Below are 15,559 nucleotides of genomic sequence, written 5' to 3'. Positions count from 1 at the left end.
TTACAGTGACCACTGATCATGGAATTATACCACATTGCACGCACTAATAAACCATATAATTATGTATAAATTTGATCGCACATGCACTTTGACGTTGACATATTTTTATCAGGTGTTATAATGATAACTCAATGGTTTTTTACCCTTGTTAAAAATTGATCTTAATATTTTAATATCCTTAAATCCTTCTAGAATATTTGTAGTTGTAATTAGTTTTTCGGAAAATTATTTCGTTTTTAACCCGAATTCTTGACTAACATAGTGTTCACTGTTCATTCATAAAACATTTTAAAAGTTGTATCATTATATTTTAAACACTGCTGAGTATAAGTTTTATCTTAATAGCGGTGTTATTAAATTTTAATTTATTATTATTATATTTATAATCGCAATCTCAGCTAGAATGGAATCAGATTCAGAGAGCGGGGATCTGTTAGCGAGATATGAGACCTTGAAAGGGGAGAGCACTATGTTACAGGGTGAGTAACTTAAGAAAAGACAGATAAGAATTGATCAAAGCTCTGATTTGCTGTTTTAACTAGAAAATATAAACATTCAGTATTTTTATCCGGTCACAAATAATAACAATGTCATGGCCATTAATGTTTATCTAAACTCACGTTGTTCCGTTTATTTCAGTGGATAACAGTATGTTAAAAATGAAAGTCAAAGGTCTGGAATGTCAAGTGGAACAACTTAAACGTGCTTCTGTTGATATTCAGGCCCAGGTATTAATTTAGCTGTTTACACTACGTTTTAAGTAGCATGAAATTTTTGTGAAACTTGATTCTGACATAGCAGTTGACCAACAAACTAGGACCTGTGACCAAACTTTTGAGGGGGTCCCGGACGCCAACCGCCCACCGGTGCCTACGGTGCAGCCGCGTCCATATTTGTGCCCAATTAGGCAAAATCACCTTAACATGCCCAAAACCCAGATTTCAGGTGGTCTACTTGTAGCTAGTATAGTGGTCCCCTGAACTCGTATATGGATTTTCATCCAGACAGTTTTCCATTGGAGCATTGGACAAAAAATGACTGAGTTATTTAAGCCAAAAGCCATATGCCCATATTTTAATAAAACAAATATTTTAATAAAACAAATATTTATTTTTACGGCACAATCAAACAATATCAATAATAAATAAATCAGGGGAGGTTTGAAGAGGTTTCAAGTGCCGAAGGCCACTGCTTATCTTTAGGATTTGAGAGTGACCTGTGCTTGAAACCCCCTCAACCATCCACTACGTCAATATAATACTTATTATACAAATATAGAAAAATATAATTATCTAAGCTAAAATTGCTTATTGGTCTAGTTTGGTGACATAGGAGAGCCCAGTTGAGTTTTAGTTTAGGTTTATGTTTTAAATCATAGTTTGAAAGGTTAGCCATGTTTCATGGCAGAGAGAGATATCATGTGTGCAGAGCCGTACCAGATGTAGAATTTGAGATATAATATAGATTAGTTACCATATATTAGGGTCACCTCGATTTTGGAGGGATAGCAAGTGCTTTTTAAGGTTAGATTTAATAATACCTGACGAGGCTGATAAGTCTGAATTTTTGGAAGACCCCGGGATTATTATCCCATCTACATTAGCATCACATATTTCGAATACATAGGGGATGAGATCATTCCATATTTTTGTAGTGGTGTACAAAAAGTTCTGTTGGGAGATATCTAACCTCAGTAATGGGACAATCAGACGAAGTTTTTCATTTCTAGGACAGAACTTGAAAAGATCTTTAATCGACTGGGGGACATCAAATTTAAGAATTTTGAATAGCTCCATAAATGTATGGTACATGTGCAGATTCTCCAGGTTCATAATTTTCTGCTCAGTGAATAGCGGTTTAGTGTGTTCAAGACAGTAGTTCTTTTTAGCCATATGTTCGTTATAAGTTCTTGAACGTGCACAGGTTAAGTAGTATTCTTTATGATCAAAATTGGGAATGTTACCAAATAGCAGTCGTATACATCGTTTTTGAATAGCAAAGATTTTATTCAGCTTATGTTTAGGGATCCCACCCCAGCAACTTATACAATAGCTAAGATGTGACATAAAAAGAGCATTGTATAGTTTCAAATATTCAGATTTGGGAATGAATTTGCAAATTCTCTTAATCGATACAATACTGGAGTTCAGCTTTAAAGATAAATGATTAAGATGTGGTTCCCAACATAGCTGTTCGTCTATTATCACCCCAAGAAATTTTGTACATTGAACTTTTTCTAGCTTTTTGCCATCTATTGAAATCGTTAGATTCCTGTTAAAGGGCCGTGTTCTAGCACAGGTCTGTGTTGCTCTTGACAAACCTGGCTGAAAATGCATAAAACAACTTTTCCCTGCATTTATATGTAACTTGTTAGACTCCATATAGTTACTGACCTGTTTCATTACATGATTAGCTTTTTCAAAAGCTTCCTGTGCTGAACGACCTATCACAAAAATATTTGTATCATCAGCAAACAGGACGAATTCTGCCAAACTTGAGGAGCTCACAATATCATTTATATAAATCAGAAATAGTAGAGGTCCTAACACTGACCCCTGGGGTACACCATACTCAACTGAACACTTGTCCGATTTTTCAGTTTGAAAAGAAGTTACTTGGCTACGGTTTGTTAGATAGCTAGCAAGAGTTTTTAGTGCAATACCTCTTACTCCATAGTGTTCAAGTTTATGCAGGAGTTTATCGTGCTCAATTGTGTCAAATGCTTTACTTAGATCAATAAATATTCCAATTACATGATTTTTCTGTTCAATCTCATTAAGTATTTTATTGACAGAATAGTTTACGGCATGAGATGTTGAGTGTTGTTTTCTAAAACCAAATTGTCGATCATAAATCACGTTCATAGCACTGAGGTAATTATATAACCTATTATAAATTATTTTTTCAAGTATTTTGCCAAATATCGGTAATGTAGAAACAGGTCGATAGTTATCAAGGCATCGTGAGTCTCCTTTTTTATAAATTGGTGTAATAGAGCCCGTTTTAAGCTTGTTTGGAAAGACCCCATTGTCCAAGAACCAATTAAAGAATCTAGAGATATGACCAGACAGATAATTTACACTCTTTTTCAAGACTTTAACAGAGATATCACTTGCCTTCCCATTTTCAAGGCTACCAATAATTTTACTTATCTCTTCCTCGTCACAGGGGCTGAGAAAAAAAGAGTTCACTATTCTTTCTCTGCCCTTGAGGTATTGTTTAAACTTCGTTTTATTGAAATTGCCATCAGTTACCGTACGAGATGGTACAGAAGATTGAACTTTTGAATTAAGATTACGAGCAATAGACGAGAAGTAGATGTTAAATCCGTTGGCAATCTCACGGCGTTCAGTTACAATTCTACCATCAATTAAGAATGATGCTTTTATATCTTTTTTAGATTTACCCCTGAGTTCGTTGATCAATTCCCAGGTTTTTTTAATATTTCCTTTAGCAAGTTCAAATTTTTTCCCATAGTGGGCTTTTTTCGCAGATTTTATAGCTTTGTTTAAGATAGAACGATACTCCTTATACTTAAGATATAAAGTTTCCTCACCTAATGGGTTGATTTTGGTACACGAAGCCTTCCATCGCTTGTAGTGAAAGCCTTTAGTAAACACAGATTTAATTAACGCAGAAGTGATCCATGGATTCATCAATCTATTGCGTTTTGATTGAAAACCAGCAGTACAGTCCACTTTGAAATTCAGTTCGATTTTTTCGTGGACAGTTTTGACAAATTTTTCAAAACCTTCCTCATCATACGAAAAGTTCGATTGGTAGATATCCTTTCCAATATCATTAAGGAAACTTTCTATATTAGACTCACAGTAATCATACTTAGGTTTAAGTTTGGCAGTATTTGAACTCTCTTTAATATTACACGATATGAAACAGAAGATGGGGTTATGATGGGAAATCTTGGATTCAAGAATTCCAGATCCTAACACACGCTCAGTAGAGTTCACTAAAATATTATCAATTAAGCTTTCATTGCAACCCGGCTTGGCATGGGTGGCAATCGATATCAAAGGGATTAAATTGTTACTGTAGATAGTTTGTTCAAATTCAGCTATGTTTCGTCCCTGGGCCAAAAGATCAACATTGAAGTCACCTGTCAAGGCTACGTTATTAGACGGTAGAAATTTCATCAACACATCAAGCTCAGCAAGTGCATCTTGAATATCACCACTAGGGGGCCTGTAAACAACACCAGCAATCTGTGGAACCTCTGTGTTAGTGATCTCAACGAAAAGTGTTTCAAGATTGTCAGAGCATTTACATAACTTTTCGATTCGGCTGTATTGGTACTGATTGTCAATATATATACCAAGGCCACTACCTTTCTTTTTCCCATCAGTTTTAGAGTTGTACTCACTGCTGTAACCATCAATTTTGTATAGATCTTTATTTTCCTCATTAATGTTTGTTTCAGCTAGCGCAATAACTGCAAATTTCTCATCATATTGACTCATATCAGTAATAAAGCTGTCAAAGTTAGATGCGTTCCCATCAATGTTGTTAAACACAATAGATATAAACGGCTTGTTATGGTTAAGTATGTTTTTTGACAGCCGGTTGAAATTTGTCATGTTATAATACCTACAGTCTTTTAGAATGTTTGAAATAGTCTCCATATCCTCGTCTCTTTCTACAGTGTTGGGATCATATTTGTCATAAATAATTGAGTTAAAAGGATTGTACCTTTGGGATTTGAAGGCGTAACACTGACTGCAGTGCCACATTTGTTTAACATGATCAAATTTAAAACTCTGTTCAGAACATTTGGCATGATATATTGTATCGCAACTCTCACATATTATGATTTTATGATGGCTTAGTACATTGCTATCACAACCTGGACATCTCTCTCTTGTAATATTGAAGTTTATTGAGGTCATATCGGTAAGATATCACCCCTACTACCCCTACTTAGGGCACTCCTATAGTCACCATTTCCACCTTTAAATCTTTCCGTGGACTGACTTCCACCACGTTGTACAATACACCGTTTTATGTTCATACAAAATATTTTCAGGCCTTCTCTCCCGAGATGAACAACATCATTGACCAATGGTGTGCCATCACGTGAGAATCTACCATACTTAGAGGGCATACATCCGTTAACAGAACCTAGTACAGAGTTATCTATAATAAACATGTTTTTCCTATTATAAACCATGTCGACAATTAAACTGTTTAACTCCCCTATACGTGAGTTAACAAACTGTGATTTGGTGGGCAAGAGTAAACTAATATGAACTTTACTATTAGGATAAAATTGCTGAATTTCACAACATTTCTTCTTAAGCTTAGCAATAAGTGTTCTAGTGGATGGTCTGTTGGAATCATCTCGAATATCATTGATTCCCGTATGTATAACAATGTTCCGAAAGGGGCCTATGTCTTTGGGAGCAGGAATATCGTCGATTTTAGCAGCCCACATTCGCTTACCGGGAACCCATTTTCCTAGAGTTCCAACATCTTTACCAAATTTAATGTACTTAGTGTTTGAGTCTCCAATTAACACTGTGCTATTTTTGTAGAAAGGCGCAATATGCCTAAAGGTAAAGCTGTACCTCACAGAAGTTTTCTCTTCAGATTCCTCGCCATCTTCTTCATTAGCGAGGGGTTCAATACCATGATTCCAGATTTCCTGGGACATTCTGGACATCACGTATACACTTCCATCTTTGAGCTTTAAGGACTTTTCAGTCGACTTATGTGTGAACTTTATTGTGCGTTCTTCACCAAGGGACACAGTGACTATTATCGATTCTGGGTCAATAAGAACCTCATTGTCGCAGTGTTGGGGGATATGGCTACTATTGCCTGTATATCTTGTAACAAGGCAAGAGTTCAGCCAGCTCTTCCTATTGGGGAGAGAGGGACGCACACAGTCCAAAAGATCTTGTATCTCCGGTGGAGTTTCCTTTGCCTGATGATAGGCTCCTGTGTACCAGTATCCATGTTCACCAAAGTAGACAACATCCCTGCTGCCACCAACCGAAGAAAAATCCGCACTATTGTCCTCCAGCAGCTTTATAAGTTTGCTGTGAAGCTCAACAGGCACTATATCTTCCTGATAAGTTAGATAAGGGTCACATGCAGGGCCTTCAGGAATTTGAGATGCAGCAAAGTGAGGAGAAGTAGTGTTAGGGGTCATAAGGATAGATTCATTGTAAGGTAGTTCACCTTCATCAAAGTTCTGTGTGGACGTTGAGGGACATACATGATCATTGATCTTTTCCAATTGCACTTTGATCTGGGTCATCAGGTTGTCAACATGATCGAAAGTACTGCTGTTAGTCGGAGGTTGCTCTGTCATAGGTATATTTTTGAGAGAGTCCTTCAGGCCATCAATCTCCTGTTTGAGAGAGTTGCTGGTTGTCTCAAGAGCTGAGCCACTCTCCTTTACTTTCGTAAGTACACCCTTGATAGAAGCTATGTCTTCAGTGATATCTTCAATTCCAGTCACTAATCGTTCTGTTCTTTTGGAGTGTTCTTTGAAACTGTCCTGATCCTTGAGTATGAGGTGTTTGATATGCTCGTTGAAGAACTCTATGGTTGTTGTACTTTCTTTGAGTTCCTCATTACACTTTGATATCTTAGAAATATTGCTAAAGAATTCTGTTAACGCTTTGGATTTTTCCTCCTCCTTCAATCTTCTTGTGTAAGGAAAGATAAAGCAGTCCGGGCACTTCCAGGAAGTGCTGAGCTTCTTTAGAGAAGTTGCTGTGAGGCCAGCAAGGTTAACACAGTTAGAATGGAAGGTCTGCTTACAAGTAACACATAAGATTGCAGGGTTCTTTGACTCTACAAAGCAGGGACACTTAGAGAGTAGCGTTCCTGGGATCGATGCTGGTTCGTTGCTCTCTACATCTACAAAGTCTCCATCAGATGTTAGATCTGCATCTGGCTCTGTGTTCCTATTATGTATTCTGCTAGTGACTTTTCGGCTTAAAGCTGGGCTCGAAATAGGGGTGGATCCAGCTGACTTGCACCCTCGAGACGTGGAATTAAAGAGGTCCGATCTCCTGTCGAGTTTCTTGTCGGTCTTTTTCATGATGATAATGGATGCGGAGTACAGGGGTGAGCGGAGGGGGCCAGGGTCAGACCCATCGAACCAGACCAGTAAACCTGAAACAAGCTAGGCGGCAGTGAGATGAGTAACATAAATTTATCAGTGATCACGTTAAGCTTAGCAGGAATCACCAGTATATTTAAGGCTAGTTAATGAGTTATTAAGTACGATTGTTGATTGAAAATGAATAAAGTATATCGAAACGTCAATTGTTTTGGATGAGATGTAAAATGGAGTGAATGTGCAATGAGGGGGAAGGGGCTGGGGTAAGGATCGGAGGGGTTGGGGTAAGGAAGGGCTATCAATTCAAATTCAATGTAAATTTTCAACTTTATCAATAAACAATCCCACACAAATATTAGTTAGAATCTCAAATCTGAATGAATGTACACATATAAAGGGTAAATAGTCTGAGGGTATTATATATAAATTTTTTAATAAAAAATGTGTGGGGAGGCAGATAACAGGGGAAAAAATGGGGAGAGGGATTTTGCAAGACTGCAGGTGGATATCTTTACTTTTTAGATTTCCATTGAATAACTGTCTTGGGTTAAATAATCTTCTCACTCTAACACGAATAGGACAGCATAATGATAAAAGCACAGCTAAACCTCAAGTGCAATTTTAAACATTTAGAAAAAATTAATATTCATCTGTTAATACTTTTAGAGTTATGACAATCAAAGATATCAGTATAAATTTAAAGTATAATTTAAATTTGAATTTGTCATACATTAAATGAGCAATAAAGTAATTACATATCAATACGTTTTAGTAAATTTGCTATTTGCAGTGGTTCACAAAACCATTACTTATAATAACTGCTATTTTATTGAGGCTCTTCTATTTCAAGTGCAGACCGTAGTCACCATACATTTCAACACTACATACAGCAGTATCATATATATACAAATATTTAAGGATATCCAGACTGTAGCCAAGCAAGTTCGCAGGGTTAAAAGTAGGGTCAGGGTAGGGTCACGTGGACGTGGATTTGAATGATGATGTTTATGGCGGTGCTGATGCTGATTGTAGAAAAATGATAATTACTCAACTTGCTTCAGGAGTCCATGGCTAGTCTTCTGAGTACACGACCCGGCCACCCCGCATCACCCCCACACACCTTTTCCAATTAGTGCTGCATTACTTGCGAACTTGCTTGACTGACATTCTTTTTCGACATCCTCAAATTATTTGTTATATAGTAGTGTTGAAAGTATTTGGGCATACGCACCAAATTTGATAGAATTTGGCCCATTAATACATACATTAAATGGTCAAATATCAATATTTTTGAATGAAACCAACTTTATATGAATGGTAAGCCTAAACTATACATTCTCTGAGATATATGTATAGTGGTCCCCCTTCAGGGGACCACTAGCTACAGGTAGAACACCTGAAATCTGGGTGTTGGGTATGTTAAGGTGATTTGGCCTATTTGGGCACCGGTGGGTGGTTGGGGTCCGGGACACCCTCATGAAGTCATGAGTTTGTTCACAGGTTCTAGTTTGTCCTAGTTTTTCCTACGTCAGTTTATCATTTTGTGGACTAAAACCTTATCTATTGCTTTGTACATACTGTCAAAACGTCAAAAATTCAATGAAAAATAATTTTGTTATTTTTAAGAAAACAGCTCTTGTTTAATAAAAATTTAAGTTTATGGATAAGTCAACAAGTGTGTCTCATGACAGGTTATAATAATTTGAATACAGTTTATTTCTGAATTATAAGAAATAAACTAATCGACAAAAAAACAGCCAATCACAACAAGTTTTCACAATATTATTTCCAGGCGGAACAAGAAGAAGAGTTTATCTCCAACACGCTGATGAAGACCATCTCCAAACTAAAGAAAGATAAAGAACAGCTAGCTAAAGACTACGAGCAAGAGGAAGAGTGTCTTACTAACGACCTCTCTAGGAAACTCATGCAGGTACACACATATACACAGTACACACACACATACACACACGTGCAGGTGCGCACAGACACATGTAGGTACACACACGCACACACATACACACGCATTTCCGCACGTGCACACAAGTACACGTGCAGTAACACACAAACACACATGCACGCTAATTTTGCACGCTAATTTTGCACGCTGATTTTGCACATACACGTGCAAGTACACTCGCAGTGCAACGTTAGCGGTTAGCACGACACACATGCCAGCTGCTAAATAAAGTCCTCTGTGAAATCATTTCATTAGCACTACTGAGCTGCTACTTCATTTGTTACGTGAGGTCTTCTTTCTAAGCTTAGAAAACTATTACCTAATGATATCTTTGTATCTTCAGTTACGAAAAGAGAAACGTGAGCTTGAAGAGACATTAGAATCGGAGCAGTTGTCGCAAGTTCAACATCTTCAGAGGAAAATACTGAAACTGGAGAGTGAAGTTGTCAGAAAACAGGAAGCACTTCTCGAGGTGTGTATAGGGAGGGTTAAGAGGGAAACCCTGGGTATCGCTAAATTGTTATAACTAATGTCTTTAGCTATAATGCAGATTTAGTTAGGATCTCGAAAAGTCTAGAGTTTTTATAATCTCCAAAATGCGTTCCCGCACTAAATCAGCTGATTAACAGCTCATCGTTTATCATGTAATGACACTTAATGTTTCATTTACTGGGTTCTTGCATTCCATCTTATCAGTTCACTCTAGATCATTCCTATCATAACGATAAGAAGGAACGAGTCTGAAACGTTGAAATATTCGCCGTGTTACATAATGCCAAAAGTTCAAAATGTGAGAAGATAGCATATAAGATGGAAGCACCACAGCGCACCTACAATGTATCGTAGCACCAGGACTCTGATAGCCTATAAGATGGAAGCATCACAGCGCACCTACAATGTATCGTGGCACCAGGACTGTGATAACCTATAAAATGGAAGCACCACAGCGCACCTACAATGTATCGTAGCACCAGGACTCTGATAACCAAACTCAGTATAATTGAGCTGCTCGTTACCGAGCATCACACTGTGTCCACCATCTCTTTATATAATGTGTAATGTTGTGCTAGGTTATTATAGGCTGCTTAATAGAAAAGCTGTACGATACTGGTAATGGTTAGATCATATACAAGGTAATATAAAGGTAAGGGTAATCATCCCCTCTCAAGCCCCCTCTTCCCGCCCCTCCCCTGCATTCTCTCCCTCATTTGCCATCAGCCCTCCCCTCCACACGCCCCTTCCCATCTGCTGCCCTCTCCTCCCTCTGCCCCCATGCCACCACCTCAGCTCTCCCCTACTAGCCCCCTTCACCACCGGCTCCAGCCTGATATCATGTTGCATGAACACACGTACTATGCAGGTACTAGTGAACTCGAATGATAACCTCTTGTAATCCAGGATTAAGTTACCAGTGAAATGCTGCACTTTTTCAGAGTCCTTCTACAGTGGTCATATTATACGTTATCTACTAAATTTTACTTTGAGCTGTAGAATTGTCTGTTTGATGGTGGACTCTTTTGTATTAATTTGAAGAAAAGTTTTTTTTGCTTTATTTCGGTCAATCGTCTTTTTACTTTAACACCTTATATTACGTTAATACCTTTAATTATTAACATAGCGAAGGAATTATCAACATAAAAACTCTAAATTTGTTGTGGCCGTTATTCAAGAATTTAACTTTTAAAATCAGATCAGTAAGAAATCATGAAATTTCAAATTATACAACAAATTTTCTATCCTGAGAATGCATTGGCCCTCTTTTACCAATTACCGCTGATAATTGCTTTAATGACATAATTACTTCCTGCTCAGCTAAGAAAGGAGAAGATTGATCTAGAGAACCATCTGGAAGCTGAACAAGAACAGTTTGTAAATAGACTCTGGAAGAGAATGGAGCAGCTAGAAAACGAGAAGAGGTAAGTTCACCCTTAGCTTAATCTTCCGTTTTTTCCATTACTCTTTCGTTAAATGAAGTATTAGGACTGTACAATGAATCGTTAATCCACGATTTTCAAGACACTAAGTTCACAATCCTATCTAATTTACATAAATGTCACACATTTTCTGACTAGCAGTTGTAGTAGTATTTAAATAAATATGATAAAGAAGTTTTAGTATTTAAGTTATTGGCATTTAAGATGTTTTACCGGTCTCCGACCTCCGTTGTAGACTTATCAGATCTTTAGAGCTTTAGGATGCAGATGTTTATATTTCTAGCTACTTCAAATTTGTGTAAAGTTCGATAATAATAATATTTCCTTAAAACACCGTAAAATAATGCCACATTACTCCCAGTGTGCTGATAGCTAAGATGGGTCAAGACAGCACGCCCCCAGCGTCACCCTGTCACTCCACCACGCTAATGGAGGACAACTCCCTGCGAACAAACAACACCGACCTAGTGCTCCGCGTCAAGGAGCTACAAACAGAGGTGCAGCGACTTAACCGCCAGCTCCGGCTCAGCAACGGCGGCAGCGGCAGAGCTAGAGGAGGTACTGGTACATTCCAGCATTCTGGTGGCTACGGTAATTTGCATAAATCAGTGGCAGAGCTGTGTAACGTGGGCTTTTGATCTGGAAATGGTTTTAAGTGTAATTTACCTGTGGTCTGTATTTGTGGGTGGGGGTATAGTTACATTTTCAGTGTATACTAATTAGTGATTATACTTCACTTTCGATATCACATATTGTATCCTCCTCAACTTTTACGCACATGTATAGTGTACTACCGATTTAGAATTGGCGGTTCAGCCAATTAAAATACAAATAAAAATCAATCCAATAATTACCGGACCAATTTTAACCGTTTCTACGGTCAAAAATTCGTTTACTAATCTATGTTTAGAGTTCAGATTTCCTAGCTTTTCGATAGGAAATACCGTAGGGCCCTCTATTATTACTACATATATAATAACATATTCTAAATCGTTATACTATATAATTATTGTCTGTACTAGAACCAGAGATAAACTCTACCCCCTTACCCCACACCTCTCAGACAGTGAAGCGAGCAACATGAGCGCTGAGGAATGCAGACTACGAGAGGAGAACCTCAAGTTAAACAGACAGCTGTACTGGGAACGTGAACAGAGACTGAAGCTCAGCAGAGCCCTTAGTGAGAGTAATAGCAGTCTAGAAATGGACGAGGAGAGGTTAGTTTAGTGTGTGCTTTCGCTTTCACTTTCACTTTCACTTTCGCTTTCACTTTAACCACGACTCGAGTGGAATTATGTTGGGAATATATTGATCCAAAACTGGCTGTTCGTTTTAAGTCTGTAGTGATATTGTCATCAAGGCCTGGAATTCAGCTCCAGTCCGTTACTAATTAAGTAAGATAATAAAGGCATCATGTAGTCGGTGGGCCCGACATGATACGACATATCTCGACACGTCGGGGTTTGTCAGGGTTTGTCGGGGTTTGTCGGGATTCGTTAATAATGGATGAAAAGTGATTAGAAGTTGCCTAAAGAAGATTGATCAATGGCAGTCACGGGCTGTTGATGAGGCTTGTCTTGTCTTTTTCTTCTTTCTTTTTTTCTTTTTTTTTTTTTTTAAATTTTTTAAAAATTGTTTAATACCAACAATACCCTATTAGGCCTCATGTAGCCAGTGGGCCCGACATGATACGACATATCTCGACACGTCGGGATTTGTCGGGGTTTGTCGGGGTTTTTCGAGCCTGGAGGCTACATGATGCCTTAATAAGCTGGTCCAAACTTTTAACTTCGTGTCAAAGCGTTTGGTGGATTGAGAGGCTAGTTATTTAAGGTCGCGTACAATATAATAATGTGAACATTTGCGTATCAGCTGCCACATACATCTTTTGTCACATTCAGAACCAGAATTTACTCTTCATTTCGACGAGCCCAGAAATCATAAGACCTCACTCACAGTGCTGAATAGTTGACAGAGTGTTAATTTCTCATGACTGATGGGAGCATGACACGTTCAGATTTGAGAATGTACAATGTTTCCGTTCTTGATTATGTCATACACACAGAATGGGAAGCTGAAGGGTGAATTTATAATTATGAATTATATTCGCCTCATTGCATGTGAGTGGGAACGTAATAAATAATACATAATAAGCAGTGGCGGTTATTAAATGATCCTGACCAGTGACCGTGTCGCCGATATTGTGAATGTCTCGTGATGAATTAGATGTAGGTGACATAATAACCTATTTTAATCGTTATAGCTTTCCTATTGGTCAATTGTATCGGTTTTTGTTAAAACTTGCGAAGCGCATCCCTCAAGCAGATACTCACATTTTCAGTTGATGCATCTTTTGGTACTAGCAGATTTTGTCTTGGCCTGCATTAAAAGCAAAGTAAACTTCGCGCGCACGTTTAGTCTTATTTCCGTCTAAAACCATGCGGGCTTTCCGAAAGATTCACTAAATTAACGCTAACTGACGTATAGTCGACGACTTGGGCCCCTAATTGGAAGTTTTCAAAACCCTCGACTACGTACCACCATCTTAAATCGAATTTATCACGTGCAGTCTCTACACTGCGTCGTCATTTCACAAGAATTCTTGCCAGTAATACCACGTACAAGCAGTCATGAGTGTTTTGTTATCATATGGACACCTCATACAGTTAAAATAACTTTGCTTATCGTCACATTGAAATCATTGCTTGTCTCAGCTGCATTAGCACTGAGTTATGCAAGTTGTGTGATAAGAGTTTATAGCCGAATAATTGTCTAAACATGGAATCATTTCAGGCACATGAACGAACAACTCTCTCAGGGAATCAACCCGCTGACTCTCTCTTCTCCCGGTAATGCGTACTGTGTCCCCATGGGGGCCCGCAGTCCCTCCCCCGCCCTTCGGCCTCATCATGTAAGCAACTTTCTATTCGTCCCCCAAACCGCTCTTTTGTCTCTATATTTCACGATCCGTCGTCTTGCACTAATCCGTTGGATGGCCGTTGTTTATAGAGAAAGCCCCACAATTATAGTTTGCATATTTTAGGGCAATGGTTTTAGCCAGTGTTAGGATTATTGTTGACACACCAATGATAATGGCTGAAAAACTATAAGTGTGGGGTTTTAAGAAATCCTGATAAAGAAATCTAGAGAAGGAAATTAATGACCCCTTGAATATTACAATTCTACAATTAAGCATGTTTTAGGAGTATTATCATTGAATAAAATGATCTAAGAATCAGATGGATTGATGAGTGAGTGTGTCATACGCATGCGACCTTTTATGGCATGCCATACAGCTCGTTTTATTTTTGCTGAGGCGACTGTTTACTTTTGTGGAATTTGATTATCTTTTTTTAAATCTAGTCTATTAGTTGATGTTTCATCGCGTTTAGTCGTTCAGATATAATCTTTTGAAGATGTAAAAAATGTTCATTTTGTATTCTGACCTTTAACTTTAAACTGTTTATGTTGATTTTAGATTTGAAATAAATTATTTGAGCCTATATTTTGATTCAGCGCAGTTCCCTCTCAAAAGTACAATACTTCTAACAGAATTTGTTTCAGTTCTCAAGAGTGCGACACCTGTCGGAAGGGAGCAGAGATTCAGCGGGAAACAGCAGGACTCGCACCATGTCCCTGCAGAACAACAATCCCGGATGAGGTGACACCACGTGACTCATCACGTGTCTTCATCAGCGAGATCTCTGACGTCATCAGGGATCTCCGACGTTACGGAGACGATATGGCGCTTGGTTCGGTTGTTAAGTTTATTATTAAAAAGTTGTACGTGTGTGATGTTTGAGATTTGAGGCAGTTATCATTACTCACGCTATTAACGAGCTCAATAATTTATTATTAAAGAAATAAAACTGTAGTAAGTAAAGCGGTTTCCTGTGAAATATTAGCTACCTTTCTGAACTTCTAAGTCCTTGTGTGTATCTTTTAGTGTCATGGTAAATCATGTTTATTTTTACTCCTACTACTCAAGAGCTATTAAGTATTACTGTAGAAAAACGACTTTGTCATATGTTGTTCGATCGTTAGATTCTATAGTACGTATTTGAAAACTCAATCGTCGTCGGCTATCTCCATTTTCAAAAGACTGTGGGAGCTCTCCTTACACTCACAAACCGAAATCAAAACCGCTTTAATTGCCTGATATTTGAACAAACTTGAAAGTGAATAAGTTATATTTATTTTTTGTGCATGATGCTCCTATATTTGTGATAAAAGACTTTGCCCGGTGCAAACACGTGATGTACATTTTTATTGATGAAAATGATGTTAAATTTGGAGGTTATGGCTTTTCAATTTTAGTGTCGGTGTTGATGATTTCATTTTATTAAATATGGGTTTTTAGGATCAATTAGTGTAATAATAGCAATAAAGAAGAGATATAATTATAATATTACGGTTATATCTCTACTATGGAGATTATTCACGGCAGTTAATAGTACCAAATTACGGACAAGGTAACCGCTTAAAATTATGTTGCAAGTACTGAATGAAAATGTGTCGATCGAATATGTAATTGAACAGTCGTTGTATTTTCCAATGTAATTTGAAACATTTTCAAAA

At 37.8% G+C, this 15,559-nt stretch overlaps 2 protein-coding genes across 3 annotated transcripts in view; one reads left to right on the top strand and one right to left on the bottom strand.

Moving 5' to 3' along the window:
- LOC134823030 (eukaryotic translation initiation factor 4H-like) overlaps positions 1-8,293 on the bottom strand; it is a 27,428-nt gene extending 19,135 nt beyond the window's left edge. The window contains exon 1 of the mRNA XM_063834350.1: positions 8,253-8,293. Coding sequence (XP_063690420.1) covers positions 8,253-8,267 — 15 coding nt within the window. The 5' untranslated portion in view covers positions 8,268-8,293. The remainder of the gene's footprint in view (positions 1-8,252) is intronic.
- On the top strand, positions 397-15,559 carry LOC134823029 (coiled-coil domain-containing protein 6-like). 2 transcript variants are annotated; one of them, XM_063834349.1, is made up of 9 exons: positions 397-479; positions 640-728; positions 8,880-9,020; positions 9,391-9,519; positions 10,860-10,963; positions 11,343-11,539; positions 12,045-12,198; positions 13,775-13,892; positions 14,546-15,559. In XM_063834349.1, exons 1-9 carry the CDS (start codon positions 404-406, stop codon positions 14,639-14,641), a joined length of 1,104 nt encoding a protein of 367 aa, XP_063690419.1. In that variant the 5' UTR covers positions 397-403; the 3' UTR covers positions 14,642-15,559. The 2 variants fall into 2 exon arrangements, with proteins under 2 accessions (XP_063690419.1, XP_063690418.1); XM_063834348.1 differs by having other exon boundaries at positions 11,343-11,572.

Source organism: Bolinopsis microptera, chromosome 11, assembly GCF_026151205.1.
Source record: "Bolinopsis microptera isolate Bmic1 chromosome 11, MBARI_Bmic_1.0, whole genome shotgun sequence".
NCBI classification, from domain to species: Eukaryota; Metazoa; Ctenophora; class Tentaculata; order Lobata; family Bolinopsidae; genus Bolinopsis; species Bolinopsis microptera.
Note: the sequence above shows the minus strand (reverse complement) of the source record. Positions and strands in the feature narration are given on the sequence as shown.

Coding starts and splice junctions, on each gene's coding strand:
- LOC134823029 (XM_063834348.1), top strand. CDS start 404: ATGGAATCAGATTCAGAGAGCGGGGATCTGTTAGCGAGATATGAGACC. Junction 480..639: donor GGAGAGCACTATGTTACAGG/GTGAGTAACTTA, acceptor CGTTTATTTCAG/TGGATAACAGTATGTTAAAA. Junction 10,964..11,342: donor CAGCTAGAAAACGAGAAGAG/GTAAGTTCACCC, acceptor CATTACTCCCAG/TGTGCTGATAGCTAAGATGG.